The sequence below is a fragment of the Dasypus novemcinctus genome, chromosome 26, assembly GCF_030445035.2.
Source record: "Dasypus novemcinctus isolate mDasNov1 chromosome 26, mDasNov1.1.hap2, whole genome shotgun sequence".
In the NCBI taxonomy this organism is placed as follows: domain Eukaryota; kingdom Metazoa; phylum Chordata; class Mammalia; order Cingulata; family Dasypodidae; genus Dasypus; species Dasypus novemcinctus.
In genome coordinates this window covers 9,655,608-9,666,352 of record NC_080698.1, presented here as the reverse complement: position 1 = coordinate 9,666,352, position 10,745 = coordinate 9,655,608, and the positions used below count along the sequence as shown (strand labels likewise).

Genomic DNA, 10,745 nt, shown 5'->3' with positions numbered 1-10,745 from the left:
GGGCTGGAGGTGGGACTTTGAGTCTCTTTGAAGGGGATTTTGATCCAGCGAGAGGCTTCCAGCAGCCAAAGTCCGGACACTGCGTCAGTGGGGGCTAACTTGGGGCTGAATCTGCCCGACTCCAGGGCCTCTCAAAGTTACCCGGGCTCCTCTCTGGCCCCAGGTAGAGGTGTGGGGAGAGGCTGGGCCAGGGGTGCACTCACGTAGTCTCTCGCCTCGCTACCCCGCAGACCGAGGGACACGCAGGCACTGCTGTCTGTAACACAGGCGGTGGAACTTCGGAGGCGAGACTACCATGTGGAGCGGCCCCTGCTGAACCAGGAGCAGCTGGAGGAGCTGGGGCACTGGGGCTCAGCGCCTGGGACCCACCAGTGGCAGAGCTGGTTGCAGTAAGGCTAAGAGTGGGAGACTGGAGGTGCTGACAGGGCTCAGGTAGCCCCTGTCCCTGATATCTACCCCTCATGTCCCCAGGTGCTCCCGGGCCCGAGCCCGGGCCCTTCTGTTCCGGCACCTCCCAGTTTTGGTCTGGCTACCTCGGTATCCCGTGCGTGAATGGTTCCTGGGTGACCTGTTGTCTGGCCTGAGCATGGCCATCATGCAGCTGCCCCAAGGTGAGCCACCTTCACCTAGAGACTCTAACCCTCAGCCCTTGGGCCCTATCCTGAAAACCCTGTGGTCTGTGAACACCCAATTCTGAAGCTGCACCCTGTGAACTATGCTCCTGGAACCATGGTCCTGACCTAGAGCTGGGATCCCCTACCGCTTTGGGGCCCTGGCCTCAGGGCCTGCGTTGCCACCATTTGACCTTCAGGCCTGGCCTATGCTCTCCTGGCTGGACTGCCCCCCGTGTTTGGCCTCTACAGCTCCTTCTACCCAGTCTTCATCTACTTCCTGTTTGGCACTTCCCGACACATCTCCGTGGGTGAGTGGCGCCAGGTCTGGCTCTGCAGGAGGATGCTCACACCTCCCAAGGTGGACAGGGTGAGGGAGGGCTGAGCAGGACACAGGAACTTGGGGAAGAGAGTGGCATTGGTGCCAGGAGGGTGGTCCACGGGTCATCGCCAGGCAGGGAACCTCAAGGCCCTGGCTCCAGGACGATGCAGGCAGATGGGGCAGCTGAGACAGGCTGTGTCCTCTTCCCCATGCCATCCTTCACAAGGGGAGCAGGCGCTGGGCTAATGGGTGCAAGTGGGCCGGTGATGTGGGGCCAGCATTCCTAGCCATGCTTAGGTGCCCTCATGCTCTGGCTGTCCCTGACCACCAGCGCTGCCTCAATTTGCACAGCCATGGTCCGAGGGTGTTTGTCCTAGATCCTGCTATCTCCTGGCCTCTCCCTTAAGGCGAGGGCTCCAGGACAGGCAGTGTTCCCCCTTCAGCCCTGCCCTGTCACTGCAGGGACCTTTGCTGTCATATCTGTGATGGTGGGCAGTGTGACAGAATCCCTGGCCCCGAATGACGCCTTCCTGCAGGCCTCGAACACCACAGGACTGGTCAACAAGACTGAAGCAGACGCCACCCAGGTGCAGCGGCTGGCCTCCACGCTCAGTGTCCTGGTCGGCCTCTTCCAGGTATGGGGCAGTCGGGGGTGTGGGACTGTGTGTCCCCACAGTGGCCCCCTCCCCCGTCCCCTGCTCTGTCTGCCCTCAGTGTTTTCCTCACAGTCGCTCTTCCCCTTCAGTCATCCCCTTCTGATCCCTCCTGCCCGGGCTCCACTCCAGCCCTCCCCAGCACCCCCGCTTCCCCTGACCGGCCCCGGCCCTCAACAGGTGGGACTGGGCCTGGTCCACTTTGGCTTCGTGGTTACCTACCTGTCAGAGCCTCTGGTCCGTGGCTATACCACAGCGGCAGCTGTGCACGTCTTCGTCTCGCAGCTGAAGTACGTGTTTGGCCTCCACTTGGGCAGCCACGCCGGGCCACTGTCTCTCATCTTTGTGAGTGAGGGTGGGAGGGGGAGGGGGGGATGGGGCTGCCGCATGGCCTTGAGTGTTGGCTATGACCTCTGCCTCCCCTCAGACAGTGTGGGATGTCTCCCGGAATCTGTCCCGGAGCGTGGTCGGCACCGTGGTCACTGCAGCCGTGGCCGGGGCAGTACTTGTGGCAGTGAAGCTGTTGAACGACAAGCTGCGGCGGCATCTGCCCCTGCCTCTGCCTGGGGAACTGCTCACGGTTCAGGGGCCGGGGAAAGGGGGGGCAGGGTGGAAGGGCTTTGAGGGTGGCCCCCAGGTACTTTAGAGACACTGAGGGGGGCACTGGTGAGGGTTCCTGGGGGCTGAGGGGGCCATAGCAGAAGGCCCCCGTGTTGGTACCTCCCACTCCCCTGACAGCACTTCTTCTTTCCCAACATGGTCATATCTGTTTCTCACCCTGGCAGTGACTTCTCCCCACCCCGTGAAGGAGGTTTTGCCCAGTGGCTCTCTCCTCGCCCCCAAAGTGGTTGGTTCACACCCTTGACTTCGCTCTCTCCCCGCCTAGCTCATCGGGGCCACAGGCATCTCCTACAGCCTGGACCTGAAGCACAGATTTGAGGTGGACGTCGTGGGCAACATCCCTGCAGGGTGAGCTCTGGCCCCATCGGGGCAGGGAGGGTTGGGGCAGCACCTTCAGGACCTACCTTTGGCCTCACAAATGTCCCCGCAGGCTGGTGCCCCCGATGGCCCCCAGTCTCCAGCTGTTCCCAAAGCTTGTGGGAAATGCTTTCACCATCGCCGTGGTTGGATTCGCCATTGCCATCTCACTGGGGAAGATCTTCGCCCTGAGGCACGGCTACCGGGTGGACAGCAACCAGGTCTGGGGGTCACAGAATGTGTCGGGGGCAGCCAGGTCTGCAGGGACTATAGGGACTGGGGATCAAGGGCCAGGTGGGACAAGGGAAACAGCAAAGAGGCGTGCCAGGCCCACAGGGGGAGCAAAGGTGGGACGGTAGGACCCATGGCGAGATAACCAAGTCTCGGGGGGCCATCGAGTGGGGACGGGGATTGGGAGTCCATAGTCCCAGACGCCGGGCAATGGTGACCAGGCGCTGCTGGGGAGCTCTCCTCATCCACCCGGGCTCCCCTCCAGGAGCTGGTGGCCCTCGGCCTCAGTAACCTCGTTGGAGGCATTTTCCGGTGCTTCCCTGTGAGCTGCTCCATGTCTCGCAGCCTGGTGGGGGAGAGTGCTGGTGGCAACACACAGGTAGGCTGTGAGTGTACGTGTGCATCCACACTGCCCTGCCCTACCCCTCTCACCCTCCCCTGGCTCACCCCTGCCCACTCTTCCCCACTCCCTGCCCCTGTTCACCCCTGTATACTTCCAACCCCCTGCTCCTACCCCTGCTTACCCTCTCACTGCCCCTCACCCCTGCCCGGCTCACACTCATACCCATCACCCACCCTCCCACAGGTGGCTGGCGCCATCTCCTCCCTCTTCATCCTTATCATCCTTGTCAAACTTGGGGAGCTCTTTCAAGAACTGCCCAAGGTGAGCCGCACTTCTGCCCCTAGTCCTCCCCACCCAGCCAGGCTCTGGGGCTTGGCCAGGCCAGCGGCTCGGGCCTGTCAGGTCGGGGTGCGGGTGAGGGGCTAGGATACAAGGTCATGTCCTTTGAGGTGAGGCTTGGAGTCGAGGGTTAGAACCGTTCGGGGTTGGAGTTAGGTGGTTCGGGTCAGGTGTGGGCAGCGGTCAGCGTTGGTGGGAGCTATGCCCAGCTGCTTGGGCTCAGCCTGGGCTGGGCCCCGGGGTCGGGTTGGTCATCATCTGGGCACCTCAGCTGCCCCTGTGGCCCCTCCGCCCGCAGGCGGTCCTGGCAGCCATCGTTATCGTGAACCTGAAGGGCATGCTGATGCAGTTCGCTGACGTACGCTCCCTCTGGAAGACAAATCGAGTGGATCTGGTGAGAGGTGTGGGAGCTGGAGGTGGGCTGGGGCCTGCAGCCCCCGAGGCCCGCTGACCCTGCGCACCCCTGCCCTGCTGTTGGCAGCTCATCTGGCTGGTGACCTTTGTGGCCACCATCCTGCTGAACCTGGACCTGGGCCTGGCCGCCGCCATGGTCTTCTCGCTGCTGCTGGTGGTGGTCCGCACGCAGCTGTGAGTCAGTCCCTGGGGCCCCCGTTTCAGGGAGGGTGTCAGGGCCACCCTGGCGCTCCCCCACCCCCTATGCCCCCACACCTCTAGGGGACCCAGGCTCCAAACTGCCTCCTTTCCTAGTCCCGTCTCCTGACCCTTCATCTTGAGCTTGTCCTCTTCTCTGCAGACCCCACTACTCTGTCCTGGGGCAGATTCCAGGCACGGATATTTACAGAGACGTGGCAGAGTACTCAGAGGTGAGTGGCAGGGGCGAAGCCAGGGGGTGACTTGGGCAGGTGGGACAGAAGCAGGATGGGCCTTTGTCGGTTTCCTGCATTTAAGGGAGGGATGTAGGTCTGTGACCCCCACCTGGGGGTGAGGGGGTGGGAGGGGACAGAAGAGTAGATGGAGCTGGGTCTGGGAACCCGTGGAGGGGACAGCTTTGGAAGCAGCAGCACAGGCCCCTGGGTCAAGAGTGCTCGAAGGGCAGGATCCTGGGAACCAGGGTGTAGGGGGACACTTTTCTGATTCCCCACGATATACCAGGTGTGGGGGACATAGGTGGGCAGCTCTGGGGTGAAACAAGCCCACTCCCCTGATGTGCAGCCTTGAAGGCTGGGCACGGTGTGACTGGGCAGAGCGAGGGGAGGAACCGAGGGGTCAAAGATGTGGGGGTAGCACGAGCGGAGCAGCCCAGCTGGGTGGAAAGAGGAACGGGGAGGACCCGCTGTGCAGGGCCCAGGACTGTGTCCTGAAAGGGTTGGAGAGCCGGGGAAGGCCTGGCTTGGGGGGTGGCTTGGAGAGTCTCCAGTCTGTGTGCACAGAACAGACCTCAGGACAAGCGTGGCGCCCCCGAGAAGCATAAGAGCCACCAGAGCCGGCCTGGGAAGTGGCAGAGAGTGGGAGAGGCGCAGGGCATGCCCTGGAGGAAGCCTGCCGCACAGGGTGGTGGGAGTGGGACGGGCAGTCAGGGTGGCACTGGCAGGTCCCTGGCCCAAGCACCTGGGCCGCAAGCAGGGCCCGTGTTGGCTGGGGAGCTGAGGGCTGGGGCGCACTGGGGCACTCTAGGGGAAGAAAGCTGGGGGAGGGGAGGGCTGAGTCACCCCTCAACCCTGACTTGTCCCCAGGCCAGGGAGGTCCCCGGCGTGAAGATCTTCCGCTCCTCAGCCTCCGTGTATTTTGCCAACGCTGAGTTCTACAGTGACACACTGAAGCAGAGGGTGAGGCGCATGGTTCAGGGTGGGTGTCAGAGGGCTCCTCGCCTCTCCAGGGGCCTGCATCCCCTTGTCGTTTGCCTCCAGTGCGGTGTGGACATTGACCACCTCATCGCCCAGAAGAAGAAGCTGCTCCGGAAGCAGGAGCTTATGCTGAAGCGGCTGCAGAAGCAGCAGCAGCAGCTCCAGAACCAGGCAGGGGCCCTGCCCCCACCCCCACCCTGCCGCTGGCCCACAGCAGCCCCTCCCAGCCTGCCGGGGTCCTGACTTCTCCCGCTCTTCACTCCTCCTTGCTCCCCCGGTCCCCTAGCAAGCCAGGGCCCCCTAGTGTGTTGTTCTCCTACCTCCTGAGCCAGTGGCAGCGTGACCCGCCTCAGTCCTCTTCCACTTGTGTGGCTCTTGGAGCTGGGCAGGATCCTCGGCCTCTGGCCTGGCTGCCAACCGTGCAGAGCCCACAACTTTGGGTCCTGGCTCAGAGGCAGGGTGGCACCAGGCCTGCCCCGCAGAGTGTCGTGCTGCAACTGGGACAGCTTTTTCCTGTCCCTCCTGTTCCCCTGACCTAGGCTGTCTCCCCCCAAGGGCACCTCAGTCTTCATCAGTGTCAATGCCAGCCTCGGAGATAGTGCTGTCAACGATACGGAGGGCTCCAAGGCCAAGGTGAGGCTGCAGCGCTCTGGGCTCAAGGCTGTTGTGCCAGTGGCAGGAGGATGGGCAATGATCTACTGACTGCAGGGTCAGCTCAGGTGACATGCCACAGGCCTCTAATCTGAGGCCTGGGCAGGGACCTTGAAGACCCCACAGTTTGTGCTCCCGTGTAGAAGGAAGGGGTTGTGTAGGAGGGGGGAAAGCTAGAGGACAGAAGCATTGCCAGGCTCAGTTAGAGACCCAGGTGGAATGCCGAGGTGTGTGTGCACGTGTGCGTGTGTACCTGCATGTCTGGGTGTGCGTGTGCCTCCGTGCAGGGCTCGGCTCCCTGCCTCTTCTGCTCTGTCCCTGGGCCCCTAGCCCGCCCCATCCTGACTGGCTGAGGATGGGACAGTGCCTTCCTAACTACCCGTTATACCTCAGGGGTAGCAGGCACCATGTGGTGTCTATGCCTGCTGCCGTGTCCCTGTGCACCCCTCCTGTCTTCACCTGTCCCTTGCATGCTCCTCTATATGTGCGTGCTGACATGCACGCTCCCAGGTGACCCTTTGTGCCCGTGTGTCTGTGTGTGGTCCCCACCCTCGGCCCTTGCAGCCCATCTGCTTCTCCAGCAGGCAAGCCCAGGGGGTGACGAGCCAGAGGCTGCAGCGCCCAGTGGTCAGGAAGATGCTGAGGCCCCGGACGTGTCCACACTGAAGGCCCTGGGTCTGCCTCAGCCGGACTTCCACAGCCTCGTCCTGGACATGAGTGCCCTCTCCTTTGTGGACACCGTGTGCCTCAAGACCCTGAAGAACGTGAGGGGCTGGAAGTACCCCCTTGGAGGGCCCAGGGGTCAGGGCAAGGCCACTCGTGCTTTTACCCCCCTCACTTTCTCTGCGCCCTCTGAGCTCCTGCCCTGCCCCCCCAACCCGTCTCCCCCAGGCTCCCTGAGCCCCACCCTCCAAGCCCCTGAGCTGCCTTCTGAGCCTGGCCCCCTTTTCTCTCGCAGATTTTCCGTGACTTCCGGGAGGTCGAGGTGGACGTGTACATGGCCGCCTGCCACTGTGCGTGGAGTAGGCTCAGCAGGTCGGGGGGGCGGTCTCCTGGCCAGAGGTTGGCCAGGCGGCACAAGGGAGAAGCCTCTGAAACTGGAGTGCAGAGGCGTTTGGGAGGCAGGGGTCAGGGGTTACTGGGGCTTCCCTGTAGCCTCGGGCGGAGGTCAGGGCCTCCGGCTGGTGACTGGGGTTTTGGGGTCTCCTGGCGGTTCTGAGAGTCAGAGGAGACACTGTCCTTGCCTACAGCCCCTGTGGTCACCCAGCTCGAAGCCGGGCACTTCTTTGATGCGTCTATCTCTAGGCAGCATCTTTTTGCCTCTGTCCATGATGCTGTCAGCTTTGCCCTCCAATGCCCGAGGGCTAGCTCCGTCACTCCTGCTTTGGTGAGCTGACCCACTGGGCCCTTCCTTCCTGTCGCTTGTCCCCACCCTGACCCCAACACCAGGAACCTCCATCCTCGCAACCACAGCTCTCCCCAGTGGACCACTGCCTGCCCCTCCTACCTTTGGTTAAAGCTGCTTTTGGGGGAGGGGGTTGGTGTGTGGGGGGGATTCTTTGGAAAGGGACTGGAGCCTCCCCTCCTCTGCCTGTGCAGGTCACCAAACTCTGACCACGCTGGCACCCTGCCTGAGACTGCCCGCCTCCAGAGGGCGTGATCAGGGGAGCCTCGAGATGCCCCCAACCGTGAGCCTCTTGAGGGGTCACCCAGGAGTCCTGTGAGCACCTGTGCACACATGTACAACTCAGGGATGGAGGTGCTGGGACTCCAAGTTTGGTGCTGGAATGGGCTCCTGGAGTCCGGCCCGCCCTGGGTGGGTGGGGGGCTGACATGTACCTCCTGCCCCAGGAATAAAGATTCGTCTGCCGAGCTCCAGGCTCTGCTGTGGCTTAGTCTGGGGCTTGCCAGTGGGGGCCCCTCATCCCTACCTCTTGACCCTTCTGCCTCAAAGTGGGGACTGGGGTCAGAGGTGGGGGGGCAGGGTCAGGGAGGGCAGGGTCAGGCAGGGAGAAGACAGAGTGGGTAGGAGAGCTGTGGGGCCAGGCCCAAAGCAGAGGCATCCCAGGTTCAAGTTCCCCCGCAGCCATGTGCAGCCCTCAGGGCCTGTGTCCTCAGCTGTAAGGTAGTGGGAATCTGAACTGCTTCTCAGGAAATAATCCATTGTCAGGGACACTCGGAAAGGGGCAAGGGGGCCGGCTGAGCGCAGGGCGTGCAGATGCTCAGGGATGCTGCTGCTCTGTGTTTCAGGAAATCACAGTCCGTTTGCTTGCGGGAGATGTCCATTCACAGTCACTGTGGGCCAGGAAGCCTGTGCCGGTTTCCGCCATCAAGTGCCTGTGGGGGGGGGGGCTCGGTGGGCAGCGGCGCTTCGGGCTGCTTCCTGTGGGTGACAGCGGGGGGCTCTACCATCATTCTGTGCCTCAGTGTCCTCATCAGGAGCACGAGATGGTAACAGTACCCCCTCACGGACCGCTGAAGGAGCATTAAGTGAGTCAGCATCGCAAAGTGCTTGGAACAGTGCTGGGCTGGTGTCATCTGCAAACGTGTGAATTTTCTGTTGACTGGGTGGTGACCAGGCACCAGGCTCTGCAGTGTCCTGGGCACAGACCCGAGCGTGGGCAGAGGCTGCTCTGCCCTCCAAAGCGCTTGGGTGCCCCTGGCCCAGCTCTGCTTTTCTCGCGGCCTGTGACATGTGCTCGGTAATTACTGGTTGAACAAAGTGGGAAACTGGCCTTGCACGAGAAGTTGAAGGTGGTTAGAAATGCCTTGAAGAAAATGAAACAGGGTCATGTGAGAGGGACAGGAATATATTATCCAAGAGATCACGGAAGAGGTGACAGCTGAACTGAAACGCTAACCAGGAGAGGGTGTGTTTCCAGGCCTGGGGGACAGTGTCTTCGGGGGACACCAGGAATGCCTGCCTGCCCCAGGCAGCTAGAACACTGGTTGAGGGAAGGAGAGACCAACCTTGTGGGGCCCCTCGGCCAGACTGAGGCCGAGGGAGCAGCTGGTGTTTTTTTTCATTTTTTATTTTTGTTTTAACTGTTTATCGCCGTCGCACACTGCGCAGATTTTCCCATTTTTATCACTTGAATGTCACAATTTAGTGATGCCAGTTACATTCGCAATATGCTACCATTACCATCATCCTCTACCAAAACTGCTAGTGAGTGGTGTTTTTTTAAAATGGTAAAATATATGTACCATAGAAATAATTTTAACCATTTTTATTTGGACAATTCTATGACTTTCAGTACATTGACAATACTGTGTAACTTCACCTTTTCCAGACTATTTCATCATCCTTACCTGAAACTCTTACCCATTAAGCAATCCTCCCCCACGCCTTCCCCCGCATCCCCTGCTAACCACTATTCTGCTTTCTGTCACTATGGATTTGCTTGTTCTAAGTATGTCATGAAGGAGAAATCCTACGCTCTTTGTCCTTTGTGTCTGGCTTATTTCACTCAACATGATGTCTTCCAGTTTACTAGCACGTAGCAGCCCTTCACTCCCCCCAGCAGATGACTCATCTGTTTGCTCATTGTTTGTGCTCATTGTCTGCTTGTTTTTGTTTTTTCCCTCGTCTGCTCATTGTCTTTTTTTTTCTTTTGGAGGCACGGGAACCAAACCTGGGACCTTTCTCATGTGGGAGGTTGGCACTCAACTGCTTCAGCCATATCTGCTCCCTGCTCATTTTGTTTTTTTGCTCATTGTCTGCTTGTTTTTTTCTCATGTACTTGTTGGGTTTTTTTTTACTTGCCTTTTGTTTTGTTTTGTTTTTTCTTGATGTCTGCTTATTGTCTTCTTTAGGATGTACGGGAAACCAAACCCAGAACCTCCCATATGGAAGACAGTTGCTTAGCTACTTGAGCCACATCAGCTCCACTCACTACTCTTTTCTTTTTCTTAAAGTTTTACTTATTTAACGCACTTCTTTCTATGGCTGAGTAATACCCTGTTGTATGGATAAACCACATTTTCTTTATCCATTCATCTGTTGATAGACATTTGGGTTGCTTTCCCTTTGGGCTATTGTAAATAATGCTATGGTGGGTGCTGTTCTACAAATACCTATCCAAATACCTTCTTTCAGTTCTTTGGGGTATATGCCTATGAGTGTAATTGCCAGGTCATATAGTAATTCTTTGTTTAACTTTCCGATTTCCACAGTGACTGTACCATTTTACATTCCCACCAACAATGTGCTAAGTAAGGTTCCTATTTCTTCACATCCTTCCCAATACTTAGTTTCTGTGTTTTTTTTTAAGAGCTATGCTAGTGGGTATGAAGTGGTATCTCATTGTACTTTTAGTTTGCATTTCTCTAATAGCTTACGATGTTGAGCATTGTTTCTTATGCTTATTGGTAATTTGTATATCTTTGGAGAAATGTTTGTTCAAATCCTTGTCCTGTTTTTAAATTGGATTATTTGACTTTTTGTGGCTGAGTTGTAAGAGTTCTTTAATATTAATGTTTAATATTAATATTAAATTTAACTTAATATTAAACCCTTATCAGCTATATGGTTTCCAATTATTTTCTCCCCTTCTTTTGGTTGTTTTTTCACTTTCTTGATCATGTCCTTTGATGCACAAGTTTTTAATTTCAGAATATCCATTTTTATCTTTTTTCTTTTCTTACTTGTGCTTTTGCTATAAAATCTAAAAATCTATTACCAACTACAAGGTCCTGAAGGTATTTTTGTAGGTTTTCTAGTCAGGGTTTTATAGTATTAGCTTTTATATTTAGGCTGTTGATTCATTTCAAATTAATTTTTGCATATGATGAGACATAGAGGTATAAATT

At 57.9% G+C, this 10,745-nt stretch overlaps 1 protein-coding gene across 1 annotated transcript in view; it reads left to right on the top strand.

Annotated features, from left to right (window-relative positions):
• Window positions 1-10,453, top strand: part of CELSR3 (cadherin EGF LAG seven-pass G-type receptor 3) — a 39,643-nt gene extending 29,190 nt beyond the window's left edge. Inside the window, exons 35-54 of the mRNA XM_058288479.1 lie at window positions 231-389; window positions 472-611; window positions 812-922; window positions 1,396-1,568; window positions 1,767-1,931; window positions 2,014-2,166; window positions 2,473-2,555; window positions 2,638-2,785; window positions 3,061-3,174; window positions 3,382-3,459; window positions 3,776-3,871; window positions 3,959-4,065; window positions 4,232-4,301; window positions 5,172-5,264; window positions 5,346-5,453; window positions 5,838-5,915; window positions 6,515-6,697; window positions 6,892-6,946; window positions 7,184-7,320; window positions 7,533-10,453. Of these exons, the coding sequence (XP_058144462.1) occupies window positions 231-389; window positions 472-611; window positions 812-922; window positions 1,396-1,568; window positions 1,767-1,931; window positions 2,014-2,166; window positions 2,473-2,555; window positions 2,638-2,785; window positions 3,061-3,174; window positions 3,382-3,459; window positions 3,776-3,871; window positions 3,959-4,065; window positions 4,232-4,301; window positions 5,172-5,264; window positions 5,346-5,453; window positions 5,838-5,915; window positions 6,515-6,697; window positions 6,892-6,946; window positions 7,184-7,320; window positions 7,533-7,547 (2,266 nt within the window). The 3' untranslated portion in view covers window positions 7,548-10,453. The remainder of the gene's footprint in view (window positions 1-230; window positions 390-471; window positions 612-811; window positions 923-1,395; window positions 1,569-1,766; window positions 1,932-2,013; window positions 2,167-2,472; window positions 2,556-2,637; window positions 2,786-3,060; window positions 3,175-3,381; window positions 3,460-3,775; window positions 3,872-3,958; window positions 4,066-4,231; window positions 4,302-5,171; window positions 5,265-5,345; window positions 5,454-5,837; window positions 5,916-6,514; window positions 6,698-6,891; window positions 6,947-7,183; window positions 7,321-7,532) is intronic.
• The last annotated feature ends 292 nt before the right edge of the window (window positions 10,454-10,745 follow it).